This window comes from Protopterus annectens, chromosome 1.part0 (assembly GCF_019279795.1).
Source record: "Protopterus annectens isolate FY-2018-M chromosome 1.part0, PAN1.0, whole genome shotgun sequence".
NCBI lineage: Eukaryota > Metazoa > Chordata > Ceratodontiformes > Protopteridae > Protopterus > Protopterus annectens.
In genome coordinates, this window is record NC_056725.1 from 539,759,633 (window position 1) to 539,781,472 (window position 21,840).

General features: G+C 41.8%; 1 protein-coding gene across 3 annotated transcripts in view; it reads left to right on the forward strand.

The window, feature by feature from the left end:
• XPO1 (exportin 1) overlaps nucleotides 1-21,840 on the forward strand; it is a 1,770,162-nt gene that overhangs the window by 1,522,034 nt on the left and 226,288 nt on the right. For all 3 annotated transcript variants that reach the window (XM_044061196.1, XM_044061203.1, XM_044061211.1), the window contains exon 20: nucleotides 4,346-4,514. In XM_044061196.1, the coding sequence (XP_043917131.1) occupies nucleotides 4,346-4,514 (169 nt within the window). The remainder of the gene's footprint in view (nucleotides 1-4,345; nucleotides 4,515-21,840) is intronic.

The following is a 21,840-nucleotide window of genomic DNA, read 5'->3' on the forward strand; positions in this document are numbered from 1 at the left end:
GAAGGAGGTGCAGGAATTTCTGACAAGTACTGGTTGTGTGCTACATGTGACAGCAATCTCCTGTATTCTCCATATGTCTGGACTATGGGTTAGGGTTGCAAGATGGAAGTATTTTCTTACAGGAAAACATCCAGGCCCAGCTAAAATTTGCAAAACAATACATAGTCTCCCAAAAGCATGTGGGAAAATGTGTTATGGTCTTGATGAGACCAAGGTTGAACTTTTTGGCCACAATTCCAAAAGTTACGCTTGGCACAAAACAACACTTCTCATCACCAAAAGAGCACCATCCCCACGGTGAAGGGTGGTGGTGGCAGTATCATGCTTTAGGGTTACTTTTCAAGTAGAACTGGGGCTTTAGTCAAGGTGGAGAGAATTATGAACAGTTCCAAATACCAGTCACTTTTGGCCCAAAGCCTTCAGGCGTCTACTAGAAAGATGAAGAGGAATTTCACATTTCACCATGACAATCACCCCAAGCATACATCCAGATCAATAAAATAATGGCTTCACCAGAAGAAAATTAAAGTTTTGGAATGACCCAGCCAGAGCCCAGACCTAAATCCACTAGGAAATCTGTGGGGTGACCTGAAGAGGGCTGTGCACAAGAGATGCTCTCGCAATCTGACAGATTTGGAGTGCCTTTGCAAGGAAGAGTGGGCAAATATTGCCAAGTCAAGATGTGCTATGCTGGTAGACTCCTACCCAAGAAAACTGAGTGCTCTAATTAAATCAAAAGGTGCTCCAACAAAGTATTAGTATAAGGGTGTGCGCACTTATACAGCCAGCTTATTGTGCGTTTTTTTTTTTTATTTTTTATATTTTTTCTCCTAACAGATTTGTTTGTTTTTCAGTTGAATTTGTACAGGTTATAGGTCATATTAAAGGTCGGAAAAGGTTTGAAATGATTTATTGTGGTCTCATTTTTTATATCACAAAAACCTAGCATTTTAACAGGAATGTGTACACTTCTATATCCACTGTATGTGCAGCTCTGCTTTTTTTTTCTGTCAGTATGATAGGAAATAGCTGCTGTGATTAAGGTAAGTATCCACCTTTAAAGAGACAGAGGTGTGTAATGCGGGAGTTGCTATTTAGGCTTTATTCCAATCAAGCAAGCAAGTCTCCATCTTCATTATGGAAGGGTCACTGTAACAGTAAATCTTTACATTTGAGTTGGTTCCTACTTAATCATACTCAACTTTTGCATTAGCAGTCAGAAGGTCCCAATGGATAGTCATTGTCTTTCACCAGTATTGTATAGATGCCTGATTGGCATTAACCCCCCCCCCCCCCCAAGCAGCATCAGACATGGTTTTCTTCATTTCTTTACACCACCTCAGAAAATTCACACCTACCGCAGATCTGTATTTTTTTCTCTCTGTAGTTATGTGTGCCATTTCACTGTTTTGCTTCATAAGCTTTTTAACATTATGCTTTATCCTCAGCATTTCTTTATTAAAATCCAAACCACGGGGTAAAAAGGTCATACTGACAAATCATTTAGTGAAAATTACAAGAACCGATGAACTCAGAAAAAGGGTGTTGTCTAAGGCTGTCTGAGTTTGTATCCATTATGACACAGGATTATGTTCTGTCCCTGTACCATCAGTTTAGTGTAACTCAAGTCTGTCTCCCAAAATTGATGGCAATAATTCATTCTTAAATCATTGTAAATAAGGATCTGATTCCATATTGACAATCTATAACTTGTTGAATGTAGTTTTAAAAGTAAGCAACTAGCCCTTGTTGTGGTTAATATCTTTAAGAGTTTTAATATAATTTCCATTTTTAATCAAGGATATGTAATGCAGTTCTGCTGCCACAATAGAGCTGTATACTAAGTCTGGAGAGTTATGTTATTGCAGGGCTTTATGAGCAGAATTAGATTCTGGGAAAGTTTCACATGCTGAGCAGACTCGAGTCTGAAGGTAAGTCCCAGAGATTAAAGAGAATAGAGTCAGGTTGTCTGTGTCATTATGGTAAGTGCATAACTTCCTCCTCTTCCCACTATTTCCTTGGTCACTCAGCACTGTGGCCCTATGATGGCCAAAAAGAAGTCTGTGCATGTTTTAGGTCACTGGGGATTTAGAATACTACTCCTGATTTTACATTAGTGGTTCCCCAGAACTGGGAGATGGGGAGTTAAGACGCTACCTTTTATACCTCAGAACCTGGTAGCCTGCTTAATGTTCTGTGGTGGTCCTTCCAGCCAGAGGTTCATAAGTGGTAAAGGCTGCCAAGAAACCCTCCATTTGACAAATGTAACTCTTGATTGAAAGTTGTTTGTTGTTGTTATCTCTGCAGATGATACCAGATGTCCCTGATAATCAGCTTACAGGTTATCCTGGCCAGTCTTGAGCATCTGTATACTTGAATTTGAGCTATTCCACAGTTGTGATGCATGTTTCAGGAATTTTAGTGCCAGTCATTCTCTTTTGAAAGGCAGGATTTGGCTTTTCACTTGCTGTTGATAACTCCTTTGAAGGAGCTGGCTTTTCCAACAATTTAATAACCCCTCCTTTATTTCACAGGATTTTCCATCTCCATTTAAAATCTGTTGGTTCATTGATGTTTTAGTTTACATCTTAGAAAGCACTTTCTGACAGCCTGTCACCTTTGATGACAGGATTGTGGGGCTTCCAGCCATCTTATGTAGGGAGCCATATGTAGTCTGTCACTAGGTTGTGGCACCCCTTCATGTTAAAATCATTTTCCTTATAATGCTGCATGAGTGGTCCTAACTGAACAGAAACACTACATATGTCTTCCTGGTTTCTTTGCCAGAGAAGAAACCAGCGTGAAAAGAGCCTTTGATTATAGATATGCACTGTCATCATTCGATTTTCTTGTATTTCAGGTGGGTGCATGAGTTAAGAAGACCATGTTTGTTCCCTGTGCTATAGGGAGGAAAAGCTTGGCAGACACCAGGCAAACCTTTTCTAAGTAAATTGACTATTGTTTTACATTTTTCAATTAGCTGATTTTATTGTTGACTGAAAAATGCTACTGTGCGAGGCCTCTGCCTTAGACTTGTGACTTTTTCCATTGCTTGCTTTCCGAACTGTTTTCATGATAGATTTATTTTACAGCCACTTGGTCTTCTCTTCACCCCTTCTCCATTCATTATTGCATTGACTTAAACTGCAGAAGCTAGGTATCCTTTTGTATACTGGTGTTTCAGACCTCTGATGTCTGATAGTTGTCCGTAAGCTGTCCTTCTGTTCTTTCCACCTATGCAGGCTCACTTCTTGGAATTTGATCCATTGTTTTTTTTTAAACACCTTTAACGTCGCACATTGGGATTCAGTCCGACTGTTGATCCATCACGCCATGTCCCTTAATATCTTAAGAATGTATGTTACTGTGAAATCTCAGGAGCTGTCCTCAAGTAGGTCCGTAATACCTTCTCACTTGTCTTGTGCTTGGTTGACTCCTTCACCCAGCCTTAGCTGTTGAAGTTCCCTGTTTTTTAATCAGGTACACACTTGTGAGATGCATTTTAGTAGCATAGCTATCAAATCTTCATTGTCATTTTGCTTTTAAGGAATTTAACTTGCTCAGTTTTGGGTGAACTAGGGCTAAATATGCTTACGTCATTGGTACATGACTTCATGGTACATGGTGGCATTGATCTAAAACATGGAGACTTTAAGTGCCAGGCTTTGAGTGATGGAGAAGATGAACCCAGTAATTGACCCACGAAGGAAGGATCTCCCGGAAAACTGATGAAGGCAGGCATGTTATTTTGGGGATATGTATGTGGCTTCAAACGTACAACATGCAGATCAATATTTTATGGCCACGAGTCACATGCTGTATGGCTTAGACATCCACAGGTTGAACCTGTTTGAAAATGTAACAAGAAGTTGTGCAAACCTACAAGGAAAGTGAGGTATCATATTCTGAAAAAAAATACGGACTACTGTCAAACAATGCTACCAGCTGCTGGAGGTGGCAGAAAATGCGGTGAAGAGAAGAAAGAGGCCATCTCTTAAAAATTTTGCCTCCATCAGTGATGGAGAACACAGCTTATGGGAAGTGCAGTCTTTTCAGTTAGAACTGCTTTGGACAAGGCAGCCTATGATCCCACATGGTTACAAGGAAAAGTAGTTCATAGATAAATTATACTTGCTAAAATGTTGTCTGCAGGTAGTGTAAACTACTAGTTCAGTGGGAGCAATATATAGTGAGGAAACTCTTACCAGACACTTTGTTTAAAAATGTTTTGTCTGTATTTGATTATTTTTTCGCTTTTCATTTATTTAAAGTAATAGTTTGAAAGCAAATTATACATTTAACAAAAGTGACTTGTATTGATTTTTGTTTTTGTATTTCCTGTTAGGACTTTGAGGAGTATCCTGAACACAGAACAAATTTTTTCTTGTTGCTGCAGGCTGTTAACTCTCATTGTTTCCCTGCATTCTTAGCCATTCCTCCAGCTCAGTTCAAGCTAGTTTTGGATTCAATAATATGGGCTTTCAAACACACCATGCGAAATGTTGCAGACACAGGTAAGCTTTTTGCAAGCTGCTCTTGCACTCTAGTCGTCATTGACTCTTCAGAGAGTCGTGCTGTAGTTAAATTCTTTGTGACTACCTTGGACGGTTGCCTGTTTAGTTTCACACTACTTTGATTCTGTGTAAATGCCTGCCTCAGGGTCCTGTTACTGATCTCTTCTTGCTGTTGGCCATATTAAAGGAAGTGAGAAGTTGAATCTTGCTGTCTGACAGCGGTGGTATCTTGTTTTAATGTTTGTGGATGTTTGTGCATTTTTTTTTTTACCTTTTATTGTCTTTACTGTCTTTGAATTCCATTATTAGGTTAGACTGTTCAAGGAAGTGGTAGTCCTGAGCAAGTAGTAAGATCACACAACCCACAGATTTTGTTGTTGGCAGTCTAGATCTTTGTAGTCAGGGAGCTGTGATTTTGTGGAAAAGTATTTGTGATGGAGTTCCATTAGGGGGTAGTATATTGTTTGACCTAAGTCTTTAGTGGTGCATTTAAGTGGCAGTTATTTTCATTCATTTGTATTTTGTTTTTACATGTCTGCCAATCTGTTGCTTCTATGGATTATATTTTCTTCCGGTTTTACCCACTGCATGGAGTCCATACTTGTGCTGTAGTTCCTGCTCATGAGTCCCGATTTTATACTCCATGTCACTAGTTCATTGACCATCCTTTTTCTAGTAATCCTGTTTGATACAACTGTTGATCACATGGACTGCATTCACAAGCTCTTCACTACAGCACTCTTCCAACAGCGGGGCATGTCTGTAACTTCCCTTGTTTTGTTCGGTGGGTACGCACTTTGATGAAATACCCTTACGTTTATGTTTGTCATAAAAAGAGGAGTCCACCTTACCCCTTCAGTTCATTGCCACCAACGCAAGGTAAGCAGAGCGGATTGACTCTTTGGTGGCTTAAACACATTTACATTTTTCATCCTGTTTTGCGGCTGGCTGCTCGTGTTTTTTGTCATAAGTACCTGTGGTCATGGTTCTCCAAGTGCTTCTTATTGAGTCAGTGGATGATAGTCTCACTGACGGTCATACTCCTAGTGAGACTCAAGACCACTGGTTCAGACCCAAAATACTTTATTCTCTAGTGCCTCGGTACAAGGCCTTCAAAGAGTTACAAAATCCATCTACAAATGTGCTATCTTTATGCAAAATCACAAATTCAAACAATTACACCATTAAACAATTAAATAAAACACTTCCAATTAACCTTTCCATTCAGTCCCATAGGGACCATGGTGTCATATTTAAGAATAAAAACAGATTCTTTATACAAATTTTTCTTTCAAAACATCATTATCTTTGACAAATATTTGCTCTAAGATGCAACCTTGAAGCATAGAAAAATCACTACCATGCATATCTCTAAAATGACATGCCAAAATTGTGTCTTCCTTTTGATTTTTTTCCCCTAATATGTTCCATTAACCTTACTTTAAAACTTCTGTTTGTTTCACCAACGTAAAAGAAACCTCAAGGGCATCTTAGGGCATAAATGACTCCCTTACTATTGCACGAAAAACGTTCCCTTGGTGTATATTTGATCTTATTTATATACTCAAAAGAACACACTATATATTTACAAGCAGAACAACTGTTGCACTTAAAAGTGCCCATAGTTGAACAAACATTTACATTTTTTTTGGCAAGACAGAGTTGCCATGAACAAGCATATCCTTTAAATTCCTCCCCCGTTTATATGACATCAAAGGATAGTTGCTTAAAATTTTACTCAAATTCCTGTCTCTATGCAGAAAATTCAAGTAATACTTTACAATATTGCAGACTTCACTCTTAATGTTATATGTGCTAACAAAATATACTTGTTACTTCCTGTTGTTTCTGCAATTTTCCCCACCCCACCCTCATTATTCCAAAGCATTTCAATAACATTATTTTTTTATTTTAACTTGAAAAGTTTATACCTAGCTTCTTCTATTGCTTTTTTTCTATAGCCTCTGTTGCAGAATATAATGGAATTATTCTGTATTTCTTCCAATAAATTTGTCTCCACATTACATATTCTAGATAATCTTAAAAATTCACCCTAGGGGTAAGACTGATGGGTCGGATAGCAACTAGTGGCATATAAATATCGACTTCCATCCACAAAGTTTCTGTGTACCCCTGTACAAATGTTGCCATTCTCCAAACCCTTAAGCATTAAATCTAAATAAGATACCCGTGTTCCATATTGTAACCCATCAAAGGATAAATTAAATGTATTGTGATGTAAGTCAGTAACAAACTGTAAAATTTCACCTTTACCCCCTTCACAAATGAAAATTTAAATCTATAAAATGAAAATATTTAACATAATTCTTCACAAAACTACATTTTTAAAGACTTAACTCAAAATAAGCCACAAATAAATTTGCATACATACGGGTAAAAGGTGCCCCCATGGATGTTCCTTGTTTTTGCCTAAAAATGTCATTATTAAATGTGAAAAAGTTGTTAACAAAAATATGTCAAGTCAACCAAATAATTTGTAAGTGGACTATCTCCCAAGAAATATATTATGGCACATAGTTCATCTTTATGTTGAATTGATGTAGATAAACATTTGACGTCCAATGTTACCCAGTACATATTTTTATTCCACTCCACATGAGAAATCTTATCTAGAAAATCAAAACTATATTTTATATAAGAAGGAATTCTCAGAACATATGGTAAAAAATATTGTGTAACAAAACCTTACACCATGTAAAAAATATTTACAGGCAGAAATGATAGGATTTCCTGGTGGGTTATTCATATCTTTGTGCAATTTAGGCAAACAAAAAAATGTAGCTACGGTACAACCTTTTTCACTATTAAATTTCTTAGTACTTAATCATCTGAAAAATACCCTAACCCTTCCACCTTTCTGCAATGATTCTTCGAACTTAATTATCGCTTGTTTGTAACTCTTATTATCACTAACCTCATATACCTCTTTTTGCAGATGTTCCAGGCACATTCTATAATACTGTTGAAAATGCATCATTACTGTTTTATTTCCCTTGTCAGATGATTTTATAATCAAATCCCTTCTTTCTTGTAATTCCTTTAAAGCTTTCCACTCTTTTAATGTCAAGTTATAACAAACATTATTTTTGGTGTACAGCAACTTGTCACACAATTCATTCATGGCAAAATTTAACACTGAATTAAAATTAATAATTGTTTTCATTAGAATAAGGAAGAATAAACCTACTTTTCATAGGCACAACAGAAATATCAATAGAGCAATAAGCATTATTCTGTACATAGTCTGTAGACACATCTAAATCTGAAAAACAAGAATGGAAACTTTCTTCCATAGAAACATCAGTACATACTGATTCATCATCACAACTAACATAAACAACCTTAAGATGCAACTTACAAACAAAACGGAAGACTTCCTGGCTTAAAACATGATCTGGTGTTGTAAACCTTTATTCATTCCTTACTGTTAGGACTTCGGTTCTGTCCTCGGAACTGACAAGGCTGTTACCAAGCTCGCGCCAGCCAAAAACTCTCAGTTAAGACCTACCCATAATGCCCCTCTCATAGTCTCTTCAGATCTCATTTGCCACGTTGCCACGTTCCTCGTCAGATGTGCCAAGCCTTCTCTCTCAAGCCAAGTGTAGTGTTTTTTGTGCTAATTTCTATCACTACCTTCCTTTTTAGTCAGTTTTCACTAATTTTCATCTTTCGTCTGTAAACTCATTTACTTGTCCTATTTCCTACCCTCTACCTTTGGTAGTTTTTTTATACCATCATTGGTACTGTCCCCTCTCTCCTACCTTTGGTAGCTTTTTTATACCATCGTTGGCCCTGTCCCTTGGTAGGCCCTCTTTCCTAGCACTTGTAGAATTTCTAAGTACTATTGTTGGTACTCTTCTCTTTTCTATTTGGATATATTAAAAAAAAAAAAAAACTCTTTTCTCTAACTTCACTGTTGTTTTTGGATATTTATTTTCTTGTCACTAGGACTAGTGTCTTGTTCTTTCATTATGTCTGAAAAAGCTAAATTGGGTTTTAAACTGAGTGATAAGTGCGGACGTAAGATGCCCAACTCAGATGGTCACGCTTGGTGCGTTTATTGTTTGGGTGTTGACCACATTAGTGGTTCATGTGATATCTGTTCCAACAATCGGACTTTGAGCGTAAGAACAAGTTGATTTTGAAGGTTATGATGAAAACTCCCTTCTCGGAGGCTCTTTCTGGGACGGAGGTCTCACCACCTCCTAAGACTAAAAAACATGAAGAGAAACGGAGTCACTCTGTTCCTACATCTGTCCTCCTCGGAACCAAGTCGACACAGCTTCTCCCGCGCCTTCAGCGCAGACAACTTCGGCACCAGGATCTATGTCTTCCCCCTCAGTGCCGCCCCTGATTTTGACTCCTATTAACTGTACCAGCTTCAGCACCATAATCCTCGGTGCTGTCCTTGGTCTTGACACTGGCTTTGACTACCATACCCGCATCGGCATCATCCCCGGCCACTGTGCCGATATCTTATACGGCTCCACAGAAAGTGACTCTGAAGGTTGAACACCTTCCCAGAACCAGATATTCTCCCACTTATGACCCCTTTTTGGGACACCAATTTAGTCCCTTTCTCGAGAGACCTGATTCTCATTTGGCAGCCTCCTTCAGATCCACCAGGAGCCTTTCAGAACAAGATGTAGTGATGGTTGTGGGCCAGCATCTGGCAGCTAGAGGATTGCCCACCCCTGCTAGGTCTTCCTTCCCCCTTGGAACGGAAGCTTTCACGGCATATTCACCAGTATATCCTCCTCCGGCCTCTTCCTAGGCCCCGGAGACTTCGGTACCAGTGACCACCCCAGTGCATGCTCTCTTGGCTCCGACAGGGGAGGTTTCCCTGTCGGCACAGATTACTCTTGGAACTGGTGCACTCTCAGAACAGTAATTGGGCTGTCGGCACCATAGTTCCTAGTTTGGCGCCTATTTTTTCACTGGCACCATCTATGGCCAGTGCTCCACCAGCAGCTACCGATCCTCTCTGAGCTCCTCACCTGGAGGTGGGCTCCTCAGGGTGGGGTGTGACCCCGGTTCCAAGGTTGTCCTCCTTGGTTCCGGGCTCCCATCCTCGGGCAGGCCTGCTTTCCAGGTGATGGAGAGGGTCCTTGGCTCAACAGGCTCACAGTCAACACCAGTGGCATCTACACCAGAACCCCCTTGTAGTATGCAGCTATCCCAACCCCCTACTACTCTGGGATCCCGAGCACGGGAGCCGCAAGACCTTCCTTTGAAGGGAACCCTTTCTCCATAGTCGTCCTCAGAAGATCCCACTGGGGAGCCACCCTGGAAGAAGTGGTGTAAGAGGAAGCACCTTGATTCCCCTGAGAAATCTATCACTGAGGACACCGATTGCGATAAGGGTCCCCACGGTCTCCACCGGAAGACGTCTCATTTGGAGACATTCTCGAGATCCTCAAGCAGAGGGGACACTGAAAGTCCTTTAACCCTTCAGAGGAATATGTGTTCTTGCAGGCCTTCCGTGCTTGGCCATCTACTTCCTGGGTGACCCCACCTGCAGATGAGCTTGTTAAACTGATCGTGCAATGTGCCTGGAAGGCTCAGGGCAAAATAGAACCTGTCCCCCGGAGGCCAGACAAAATTTTATCCACTCCAGAAGACCAGCCCAATTGGTCCAAGCAGTTAGTAGTTGATTCCATGGTTGTGGCAGCAGCCACCAAGAGGGAACTGCAGAAGATAGCTCCACTATTCATACCCCGAACAGGGAGTCTCGGGCTATGGACAGACTGGTGAATCGGACCTACGCTTCAGTGACCTTTGCCATTCGATCTCTGAACTATCTGGCACAGTTTACTCGCCTCCAGAGAGACCTCATTTCAGACATGTCTGCCTCGTTGGTGGGGGTACTGCCTGACGAGGTGCGTGACACTGTCGCCTCGCAGCTGGCTACCCTGGAATATATCTCAAACTCCTCAATGTGCTTGATCTCTCATACCACCGAGGGGGCAGCTCGAGCAGCCGCATCAGGCAGTGTCATGAGACGGCATGCTTGGATGCATTTGTGTGATTTTGCAGACCCCTTTAAATCTTCCTTCATCAACGCGGCTGTTGATGAATCTTCCCTTTTTGGTCTGAAAGTAAGAGATGCACTATCATGAAGTGAGAAAGATGGAAAGACCTTGTCTGCTGTGGGCATGTTTTTCCACCCCCCAGAGATCCTATTCCAGGAACCAGAGGGGAGGAAAAATGTGGTTCAAGAAGTCCCAAGGATCTTTTCGTGACACTATTGGTGAGCAATCCCCTCGAGGCAGAGGGGGCAACTCATCCAGAAGACTCCCCTTTTGGGGCAGAGTGGGTCCGCGCAACCAGGGCACTAGAGATTCCTTCTCCAGCCAACCCTACCACGCTCCTGAGCAGCTGCCCGATTTGCTTTCCTCTGGAAGCAGTCGTGGTCAATTTTCCCTGCACCTACAAGCTTGGCAACTCATAACTACGGATGCATGGGTGCAGAGAATAATATCCAGAGGCAATCATATCCCATTCGATCTTACTCCCAGGCCCGTCAAACGAATCGTCGATGTTCCACCCAGTCAGAGGAAGGTAGCAGCCTTAGAAATCGAAAAGCTGCTAAGAAAGAGAGTCATCCAGCCAGTCCAACCAGACTAGAGAGGATCCAGTTTTTACTCGAAGTTCTTTTTAGTGCCAAAAAAGACACGGGACGGGAGGCCAATCCTGAACCTCAGCTTACTAAACAAATTCATAAAACCTCAAAAATTCCGGATGGTCACGATACAGTCCATCCTCCCCTTTCTAGGGAAGGACAACTGGATGTGCTCTATAGATCTCCAGGGCGCATATTACCACATAAAGATGGACAAACACTCCCGGAGATTTCTCTGCTTCCGGCTGGGAGCCAATCACTACCAGTTCAGTGTACTGCCATTCGGTCTCTCGACAGACCCCAGAGTGTTCACCAAATGTATGGCAGTCGTAGTAGCTCATCTCCGACTACAAGGATTCCAGGTGTTTCCGTGTCTAGACTATTGGCTACTTACCTCCACGAGCATGAATCTTCTCATTAACACACCCTCTCTTACACTCAAGGCCTTGCTGTTCGCTTGGTATCACGATCAACATGGAAAGATCTCAAATGTCCCCAACAAAAACGCAAATTTATTGGAGCGATCTTCGCCGCATCCTCTCAAGCTTCCATCCCTCCTCACAGGCTCGCAAAAATAAGCCAGATTCAAGTCCTCCAACAGACTTTTGTACCAGCACACCTTGTACTACAGCTATTCGGATCTGTGGCAGCAACCATTACCTTAGTTCCAGTGGCTCATTTCATCACAATGGTCGATCTTAGCCCATCCACTCGACCACATGATACGCCTTACAAATCTTTGCAAGAAAGAAATGCTTTGGTGGATGAAGCCAGAATCAAATCTTTGGTGTCGATTGTTCTGCCTTCCCCAACCCAGGGCCATTGTAACCACGGACGCTTCCCTGCTTGGGGAGGGGGGCATTTCCAGGGTAAGACAGTCCAAGGCACTTGGTCCCCCATGGAGCCCAATTTGCACTTAAATATCCTGGAATTGAGGGCAGTTATCTTAGCGTTGCAAGCGTTCCACATCCCTTCCTTCTGGGACCATTGCAATTCAATCGGACAACATGTCAGTATATCAACAAACAAGGTGGAACCAGGTCTTACCCCCTGTGTCGGGAAGCCATGAGAATTTGGCACTGGGTGATAGCTTCCAACCACTTTCTTATAGCAATGCACTTTCCCGGGAGTTCCAACGTTATTGCGGACATCCTAAGCAGGAACACCCTGATGCCTCACGAGTGGTCCCTCAGTCCTATAATAGCAGATCAGATCTTCCACTATTGGGGCAGGCCTTGCTGCGACCTGTTTGCTTCCCCTCTAAACAAATGCAGAAGCTACTTTGGCCCTGATCCCCCTCGGGGTGTCACCGAGGGATGCTCTGACGCACGATTGACCCCTGGGTCCGCTGTATGCCTTTCTCCCGTTTCCCCTCATTCCAAAATACCTCCAGAAAGCTCAAAGGTTGAGCAGCAAAGTGATCCTCATTGCCCCTTAATTGGCCCTGTCAAGTCGGATTCCCTTTCCTATGGCCTCATCTGATTCACAGCCCGTGGATCCTGGATCAATCCCTGTGTCTGCTATCTCGGCCTCAGGGACTGATTCACCCCAATCTACACAGCCTCAAGCTCACAGCTTGGTTTCTCCACTTCCGATGATTGCCAGGCTACCTGATATTTCATCTCCTGTTCGTGAGATTCTCCAGGCTTCACACAAACCTTCCACCAGGAAAATGTATTCTAGTAAGTGGGCTAGATTCTCTACATGGGCGAAAGATCATGACATAGACCCTTTCTCCATGCCTATTCAGATTATCCTGCAATACCCGATTACCCTATTTACATGCAGGAGCTTTGGCATCGACAGTTACTGTACATTTAGCGGCTATCGCAAATTTTCACAATGGATTTGATAATGCTTCTGTTATGTCACACTGTCTGTGCAAAACCTTCTTGAAAGAAGTATTACATGTTAAACCTCCTGTCAAGCCCCCCCCCATAGAGCCTTGGGACTTGGCTGTGGTGCGTCAGTCATTAACAAGCCTTCCTTTTGAAGCTTCTAATTCATGTGATATGAAATTTTTGTCTTGGAAGACTCTACGTCTAGTAGTCCTTACCTCAGCGAGAAGAGTGTCCGAGTTGCAGGCCTTCAGTGTCAAGAGACCTTACTTGATTTTTTCATATGGAAAGAAGTGTCCCTACGTACTGACCCATCCTTTTTGCCCAAGGTCATTTCTGGGTTTTCAATTAACCAAGCTATTGACCTGCCGGTTTTCTTCCCTCAGCATTCAAATAGAAGGGAATATCTTTTACATACCCTTGATGTTCATAGGCAACTTTGTTTTTACTTGGACAGAACTAAATCTTTCAGAAAAACTGATCAATTGTTTGTGGCCTTTGGCCTGTCTCCAAAATGACTCTTATCTTCTTGGCTTAGAAACTTCATTACCTTTATCTACCATCAGAATAAACTGTCTTTACCTTCCAGAATAAAGGCTCATTCGACTCTATCGATGGCTACTTCAGTGGCTTTTCATTCCAGAGCCTCAATGGATGATATCTGCGCAGCAGCCACTTGGGCAAGACCTCATACCTTTATCACTCAGTACAAATTGTGTTTGGCCTCCAGGGAACAAGCATCTTTTGGTTCTATGGTGCTCAAGAATATCCTTCCTTAGGGCCACCCAGGACTCAAGTAGCTGGGGACTCTGTCCTAACAGTAAGGAATGAATAAATATTTACAACATCAGATAAAGAAGTTATGTCTTACCATAATGTTCCATCTGTGTTGTAGATCTTTATTCATTCATTACTTCCCACCCTCCTTCCCCCTGCTTGGACTCCTAGTGGACTTTAGGATTTCCTTAGTTAAGGTATTTGCTGAGACAGAGCCTCCTACTGTCCCACTTATTAATTCTAATACTATAAGGGCGGGCAAACTCGATCTGAAGAAACTATGAGAGGGGCATTATGAGTAGGTTTTAGCTGAGAGTTTTTGGCTAGCGCGAGCTTGGTAACGGCCATGTCAGTACCAAGGACAACAGACGTCCTAACAGTAATGAATGAATAAAAATCTACAACACAGATGGAATGTTATGGTAAGACATAACTTTTTTTTCCCTAGGTGGTACTGTAGGGACATATTTCAGTCCCAAAATCAAAACAGCAAATTGTTCACCTGATAAAACACATCCTGAAAGATTCACAGCCATATTACATTTAACACTAACAAGGTCATTGAAACCTGCCTCTTCTGCTGTTAAATTGCCGTGGTGCTGGTGCTGTATATTGCCCATAGCCATTCCTGTTGGCATAGAAGCCGTTGTGGCTTCTTTTTCGATTAAATGTTGCTCTATTATTGTCCCCTTCCTTCCAAAACCGGCATTCATGTTCCTGCAGTTGTTTAGCTGCTGGCAAAGCCGGATATTCCTGCTCGTTGCTTTCTAAGCCACCATTATGGTCTGTTCCCTCTGAGGAAGCAAAGGAAACGGAGAGGTTTTTTAAACCCTCCCCTATTATGTCGTCCTTTCCCACGCTGCTGATTGGTTGAAGACACAAAGGCCCAGCCATTCTCATAGTCCTTTATATCCCTTATCAGTTTCTTTTTTTTTATATTCCACTACATCCTTTCCTAGTGAATTCAACTTCATATTCACGTTTTCCACTAAAATATTCATGTTAGTAGATTTCAGAGAACTAGAAATTTCTAAAGACAGTGACTGCAATTCTTGCTTGAGTTTTTGTGTAAGTTTATCACACTCAAGCAAAATAGAAAGCCAATCCATAACGCACCTATGGGCTGCTGCTAGCCAACGTTCTTTAAATGCTTTCAGTATCACAATGTAAATCCAAGGGTTCACTAGGGCTTGTTATAAACCACAGCCCCCTAGGTGTGACATTCAACTCCATATATCTTTTTAAGCCCAAAATATTAAAGTGTACCTTAGTTTCCTTTTGTAGCAACATTTCAGACTTGCCACATAGTCTCCTCATATCCAAAGGGACAGAATTAGGAAACTGTCCTACTGCTGAAAAGGGATTGTTCACTCGTTTCTGCTTCTCCTCAACACACTGATCAAACAGCTAAGCAAAATTAGACAAACCATGGTTGTTTTCACCAGTGGAAACCTGTGTAGCTTGAATATATTATTCCGTCATTCTCTGTGCCCCAGGTAGATGTCCAGAAACACCAGCAAGCTTCCAACATAAGCAAGGAATCTTCTCTAGAAATTTGTGGAATGTCTCTGTTAGGGTCTGAAGCCATATACACACACACACCCAATCCAAACAACTATCGAAGAATGAAAATCAAGACCACTGGTTCAGACCCAAAATACTTTATTCTGTAGACTTTCAAGAAGTTACAAAATCCATCTAAAAATTTTTATCTTTTATACAAAATCACAAATTCAATCAGTTACCCAGTTAAACAGTTAAATAAAACACTTCTAATTAACCTCTACCTTCAGTCCCATAGGGACCATAGTGTCGTATTTAAGATTAAAAACAGATTCTTTATACAACAGTTTTTCTTTCAATATGACATGCCAAAATTTTGTCTTCTTTTTGAATTTTTTATGTCCCTAATATGTTCCATTAACCTTACTTTAAATGTTCTTTTTGTTTCACTAACATAAACCACAAGGGCATCTTATGGCATAAATGACTCCCTTACTATTGCATGAAAAACATCCCCTTGGTGTATATTTGATCTTGTTTATATACTCAAAAGAACACACTATATATTTACAAGCAGAACAACTATTGCACTTAAAAGTGCCCATAGTTGTTGGACAAACATTTAAATGTATTTTTGGTAAGACAAAGTTGCCATGAACAAGCATATCCTTTAAAATCCTTCTCCGTTTATATGTTATATGGATTTTGTAACTCCTTGAAGGTCTTGTACTGAGGCGCTAGAGAACTAAGTGTTGTGGGTCTGAACCAGTGGTTTTGAATTTCATTCTTTGATAGTTGTTTGGAAACTCCTAGTGAGAACCTAGGGATTCTTCGCTAATGGTTGGTTAATGCTCCTTCCTAACTTAGAGTTTGGGTCTGGGTCTGGCCTAGCTTTTGAGAGTTATGCTTTTTGTTCCCTCTTCAAAAAGGTCTGCAGATTGTTTGTACCTGGGGTCTCTGTGTCCAAATATAGTTTGACAGTGAAGCCATTTCCTTTCCCTTCTTTAGCCATAAGATAAGATGCTGGGCATCCTTCTGAAGAGTTGAGACCCCAAGAAGTAGGAATTTGACATACTGGTCATCATCGTCTTGGGCTGTCCAGAGGGACTCTACCAGGCATGATGTCGCAGGATGACCCTGAATTCTGTACTTATGGGTATGCTTGTTGGCTGCATCATACATGGGAGCACATGACTTGTCTGTAAGCGTCTTTTTACTCTTCGATCTTTGTCGAGAATTGCTTCCTGGCCTCCACTTCCAAAAGTGACTTGAATATGATTGCTCCAGTTACAGATCAGGTGAGCAGCATACTTTGTGCGGGGTTGCTCTGGGGTTTTATGTCCTTGCCTTAGTGGTCTGTCTTGAATCCATATCCAAAAGTAACTCGTTAAGGAGCTAAAGGATCTTTTGCCTTTTATGGTCCCTTAAGGCCACTGTTAGTGTTGCTGCAATGGGGAAACCGTTAATAAAGATGGAGCCAGTAGAGGAAGATATTTCTCATCTGACCTATGGGCTATACTGGGAGTGTTGGAAACCACCAATTCTTTTTCATCAGCAGCTTAGTAGTAGGACCCAAAATTAAGTGGGGGGGGGGTGAGGCTTAGGGAGGATTCTAGGTCATCAAGATTTTCCTGTCCACCACATGACTGTGAACTTCAAGCTGGAAATCAAAATACTTCAAAGGGTCCTCAGATGCAAATGGGCATGCCCCGGGTCTGCCCAAAACACAGTTTAATCTGTAACATGGGATTACATATAATAGGAAAAAAATAGTTTGAACATGTTATTGTCATGCTGTGTGTGTGTGTGTGTGTGTGTGTGTGTGTGTGTGTGTGTGTGTGTGTGTGTGTGTGCGCGCATGCTTTTTAAAAATGTTTCATTCACTATGGCATTACATAAGTTGCTTTAATTTCTGCCTTCACTTAAACCTCATTCTTCTTGAACATTTTTCTGTGTGTAATATTCCCACAATTTATATTTATTTCTTTGAAATTTGCCATTTCCCTTTTCTAAAGATTCCACTTCCTTTCTTTTGTCTCTTACAGTATCTAGAGCTTCCTTTTTGTTTTGGCAGCTGACAGTGTTAAACTTAGTAAGGCCTTAACTATTTCTGCACTCTAAAGAAACATTTTCTCAGATGTTCTTCGTGTTTCACTGTTGCAGTCATTACATTTGGGTAATCTGCTGGCAGGTTGCCCTCAGTTGGCCTGAATATCAAAGTCGTGGGTCCTGCGTCGGTTGCTGTCTCCTCTTCCATGACGTCAGGTCGTCAGGGGTATAAAGCATGCAGCCAACGCCATTTTCTTCCGTCTTTCTTGCCGCGCAGTGCCCGAAGCAGAAGCAGTTCGCAAGTGCCAGTTGGCTGACTCATGAAATTTTTGCATTCGAGTTTCAGAACCGAAGTCTTCAATTAAAGCTAAATACCCTGTTGGGGAAACTTTTTCTTGCTCCTTACAGATGTCAGTAAAAGTTAATAATTGCATTACTTGTGGGAAGCAAATACCTCATAAGGATTTTAATTTGTACTGTATTCCTTGCCTAGGCTCAGATCATAACGTGCTTTGCTGTCAGTTTTGTGTTAGATTTAGCCAACACACTATTAAGCGTCTGTATATCTTTGCTTCAAAATATTTTGGAAACAGATTTAATTACCCTGAAATGTCGTCGAATAGCAATCCGCTGAGCAGGCACCGGCTTCTGAGGGTGTTTTCAGGCCTCAACATTTCTATATAAGACCGATGCCAGTTTCAAAAACAAAAGTAACTTCTAAGGCTAAAAAAAACGACGCATGAGCCACGTGCTCAGGCCCCTATGTCTAAAAAAACAGATTATCAAAATGGCTGAAGACTTAATTACCTTGATCAGTGGTGTCCCCCATATGATAAGAGGCCTAGGCAAGACACTGATTATGAATCTTCAGATCAGGTTTCTATTTCTTCTGATTCCTCTACTGATCAGGAATTTTTTATACCTCCCTATGAGGATTCAGATGCAGAGGAATCTATCCCATCTGCATTTCCTCCTGAAGATTATTCTTTTGGAGAAACCTTGCATACTTTTAGGGAACATTTTCATTGGGAGAGTCAGGATTTCTCGGAATCAAAAAAGAGGCTTAGGGATTTCCTTCTTCCTCAGCATAGGCCTTTGGCTATACCTCCTGTATTAGACATTGTTGATGTGTTTTCAGAATCAAGCATGGCTCCTGATTCTTTACCTCCGGCTCCTAGTAAGCCAGACAGATATTACAGGGTTCCTGACTCCAATCAATTTTTATTCAAATATCCTGCTGCTGACCCTGAAACCATCTCACAGGGTCCCAAAGGTGTAAAGGCCTCTACAGCCAAGAGTCCTACCCCCTCTGATAGAGATTCCAGGGCGCTGGATAGATGGGGAAAGAAGGTTTATACGTCTGCAACCTTGGCAATTAGGGCCCTACACTGCCAGTTTCATATGCTTAAATATCAACAGTATGTTATGGGATTATTGTAACAGAAAATGATGTTGATTTCTGAATGTGTGGAAAATAAAGAATTACAGGAATTATTGCATGCAGCAGAACAGGTTGGAAACCATACTTTGCAATGTGGTTTTGATTCTTTGGAGGCCTCTTGCAGGGCCGCAGTTACTGGATCTGTGGTTAGAAGGCATGCCTGGCTCAAGAAGCAAAATCTGCCTGATCATGTTAAAGCAAAATTGTTGGATGCATGATGCTCTGTTTGGTAATAAGGCAGAAGAGGTTTTAAAGAAAATGAAAGACAAAGCTATCTATGCAAACTGTAAAAGATTTCTTACAAGTGCAGCCACCCAGATTCAGTAGTCACTGGCCTACAAAAAATTAGTCTTTCCTGTGTCCGACAGAGCTTAACGGGGAAATCCAGGCACTCAAAAGGCTCTAGATACCAATCACAGGTTCTTACAGGTAAAAACAATGGGGTGCCTGTACCTTCAAATCTGGAGGAAACAAAGCACAACCCTACAGTAAACAGTCTCAATGACTTCCCTCTGCCATCACCAAGCACTTACCTTTTGGCAGCCCCCTTAGGGGGAAAATTAGCACTTCATGCTCAGAATTTGGCAGTTAATAACCCAGGACAAGTGGATGTTAAACATAGTATCCCAGGGATACAAATTTCATTTCCATACCTTGCCAATTCCAAACAGTTGCCCAGATCTGCCACAAAATCAATGGGCAGAGGCAGAGAAACAAGTTACATCCCTCATGGATATGGGGGCTATTCATCCAGTACCAGAACAGGAAAAAGGGCAAGGATTTTATTCAAGACTGTTCTTGGTACCCAGAAAAGACCATGCCTGGCGCCCAATACTGGATTTATCGATTTTGAACACATTCTTGGACATCCCAAAATTCAAAATTCTGATTTTGCAGCAGCTTCTGCCCATGCTGGGCAAGAAGGCTTGGTTAGTGACTCTAGACTTAGGCATACCTGCATATCCCAATAAGGGAATCGTGCAGAAGATACCTCCACTTCAAGGCTGGTTTTATGCATTACCAATTCTCTGCACTGCCCTTTGGCTTATCTACTGCGCCCAGGGTCTTTACAAAGTGCCTGGCACCAGTAATTGCATTCTGCAGACAAAGAAGCATACAAATCTGTCCTTACTTGGATGACTGTCTCATTCAGGCAGAAAACAAGGACATTCTTCTTCAACATCTGACGTTTATAAAAAGGCTTCTAACATGCCTAGGGTACACAATAAACGAAAATAAATCACAACTGGTACCCTCTCAAAAGATTACATTCCTGGGTGCAGGCTTGAATACAACTGCGCAGATGGCTTACCTTACGCCAGACAAGCAAAGGCAACTGACTATTTACTTCAAACAGATGGCAACAGAAACCCAGTTATCTGCAAGACAAATTCTGCAGGCTTTGGGGTTCATGGCGTCCTGCATTCTACTAATTCCATATGCAAGACTGCATATGAGGAAACTACAGTGGTATCTAAAAAGTTTATGGAGTCAGCATTGTCGCAGTCTGGAAGCAATGATTCCTCTCATTCCCTGCCTACAACAGGAGTTTCTTTGGTGGGCAGAGACATGTCAGCAGAACATGGGACTGTCTTTCACTCTACCCCATGCCACCCAAACCTTAACTACAGACGCATCAGACTATGCTTGGGGGGGGGGGGGCGGCACATGGTGGGCATATGCATTTAGGGCATATGGAGCCCAAAGCAAATGCATCTGCATATCAACCAGAAAGAGATTTTAGCTGTTCAGAATATCCTGACTGCCTTCAAGGACTTACTTCATCCAGGACAACTACTGATAAAGATGGACAACACCACGGTGATGTGATACATAAACAAGCAGGGGGTACACATTCCTACCCCTTTTGCCGACTAGCTATGGCATTGTGGGACACAGCCTTGACTTACCAAGTACATCTTCAAGCTCAATTCCTGCCAGGAAAACAAAATACTCTGGCAGATGACCTAAGCAGAAATCTTATGGACCCTCACGAGTGGAAACTGGATCCACAAGTCTTCAGCATGATAACAGAGAAATGGGGGAGTCCGGGCATAGATCTATTTGCCTCTCCCCAAAATTATCAACTGGACAAATTCTGCACAAGGACTTATCACAGACAAGCATGGAAAGTGGATGTCCTATCCTTCAGTTGGAAAAAAAAACTGTCAATCTACACCTTTCCTCCTCTGCCTTTTCTCCCCAAGGTTTACTAAAGGTCAGACAGGAAAAAACAAAAATGATCCTAATTGTCCCGGACTGGCCTCGCCATCACTGGTACCCAGTTCTAAGGAATATGTCTCAACTCCCTCCTTGGTACTTGCCTCAAATACCTCATCTACTGTCTCAGCAGAGCAATCAAATTCTGCACAATCAGCTCCAAACTCTGAACCTGGCAAGCGTGGCTGATCATGTAATTATTCAAACACCACCTCTCAGTAAATCTGTGATGGATGTCATTTTGGAAACCAGAAGGCATAGTACTAGAAAATCTTATGCTGATAAATAGAAGAGATTCTGTGCTTGTAACCAAGCACAAGGAACAGACACAGCAAAGCCAAATATTCCTCAGATTTTATAATACTTGACTGAGATGCTTGACAAGGGCCTATCTTTTTCATTAATAAAAATCCATGCCTCTGCCATCTCGGCTCATTACAACACAGAGCCTCCCATCTTTTCTCATCCTCTGCTAAAACAGTATCTTAGAGGGGCAAAAAATGTAAGGCCTCCCAGATCATCACCAACTCCTGCTGGGACCTCAATTATGTGTTGGAAAATCTCACCATGCCTCCATTTGAACCAGCAGCTACTGCGGATGTAAAGTTTTTATCTTAGAAAACAGCTTTCCTTCTGGTAATCACTTCAGCAAGAAGGGTTTCAGAACTACAGGCCCTCATGGCTGTGGAGCCTTTCATTACATTTTACCCGGACAGGGTGCCCCTCAGGACCAATCCTTCTTTTATGCCTAAGGTGGTATCCAGTGTGGCTCCTAACCAAACTATTCACCTGCCAACTTTTTACCCAAATCCGCAGAACAAGGGGGAGCGGTTTTTGCCTTCCTTGGACGTACAC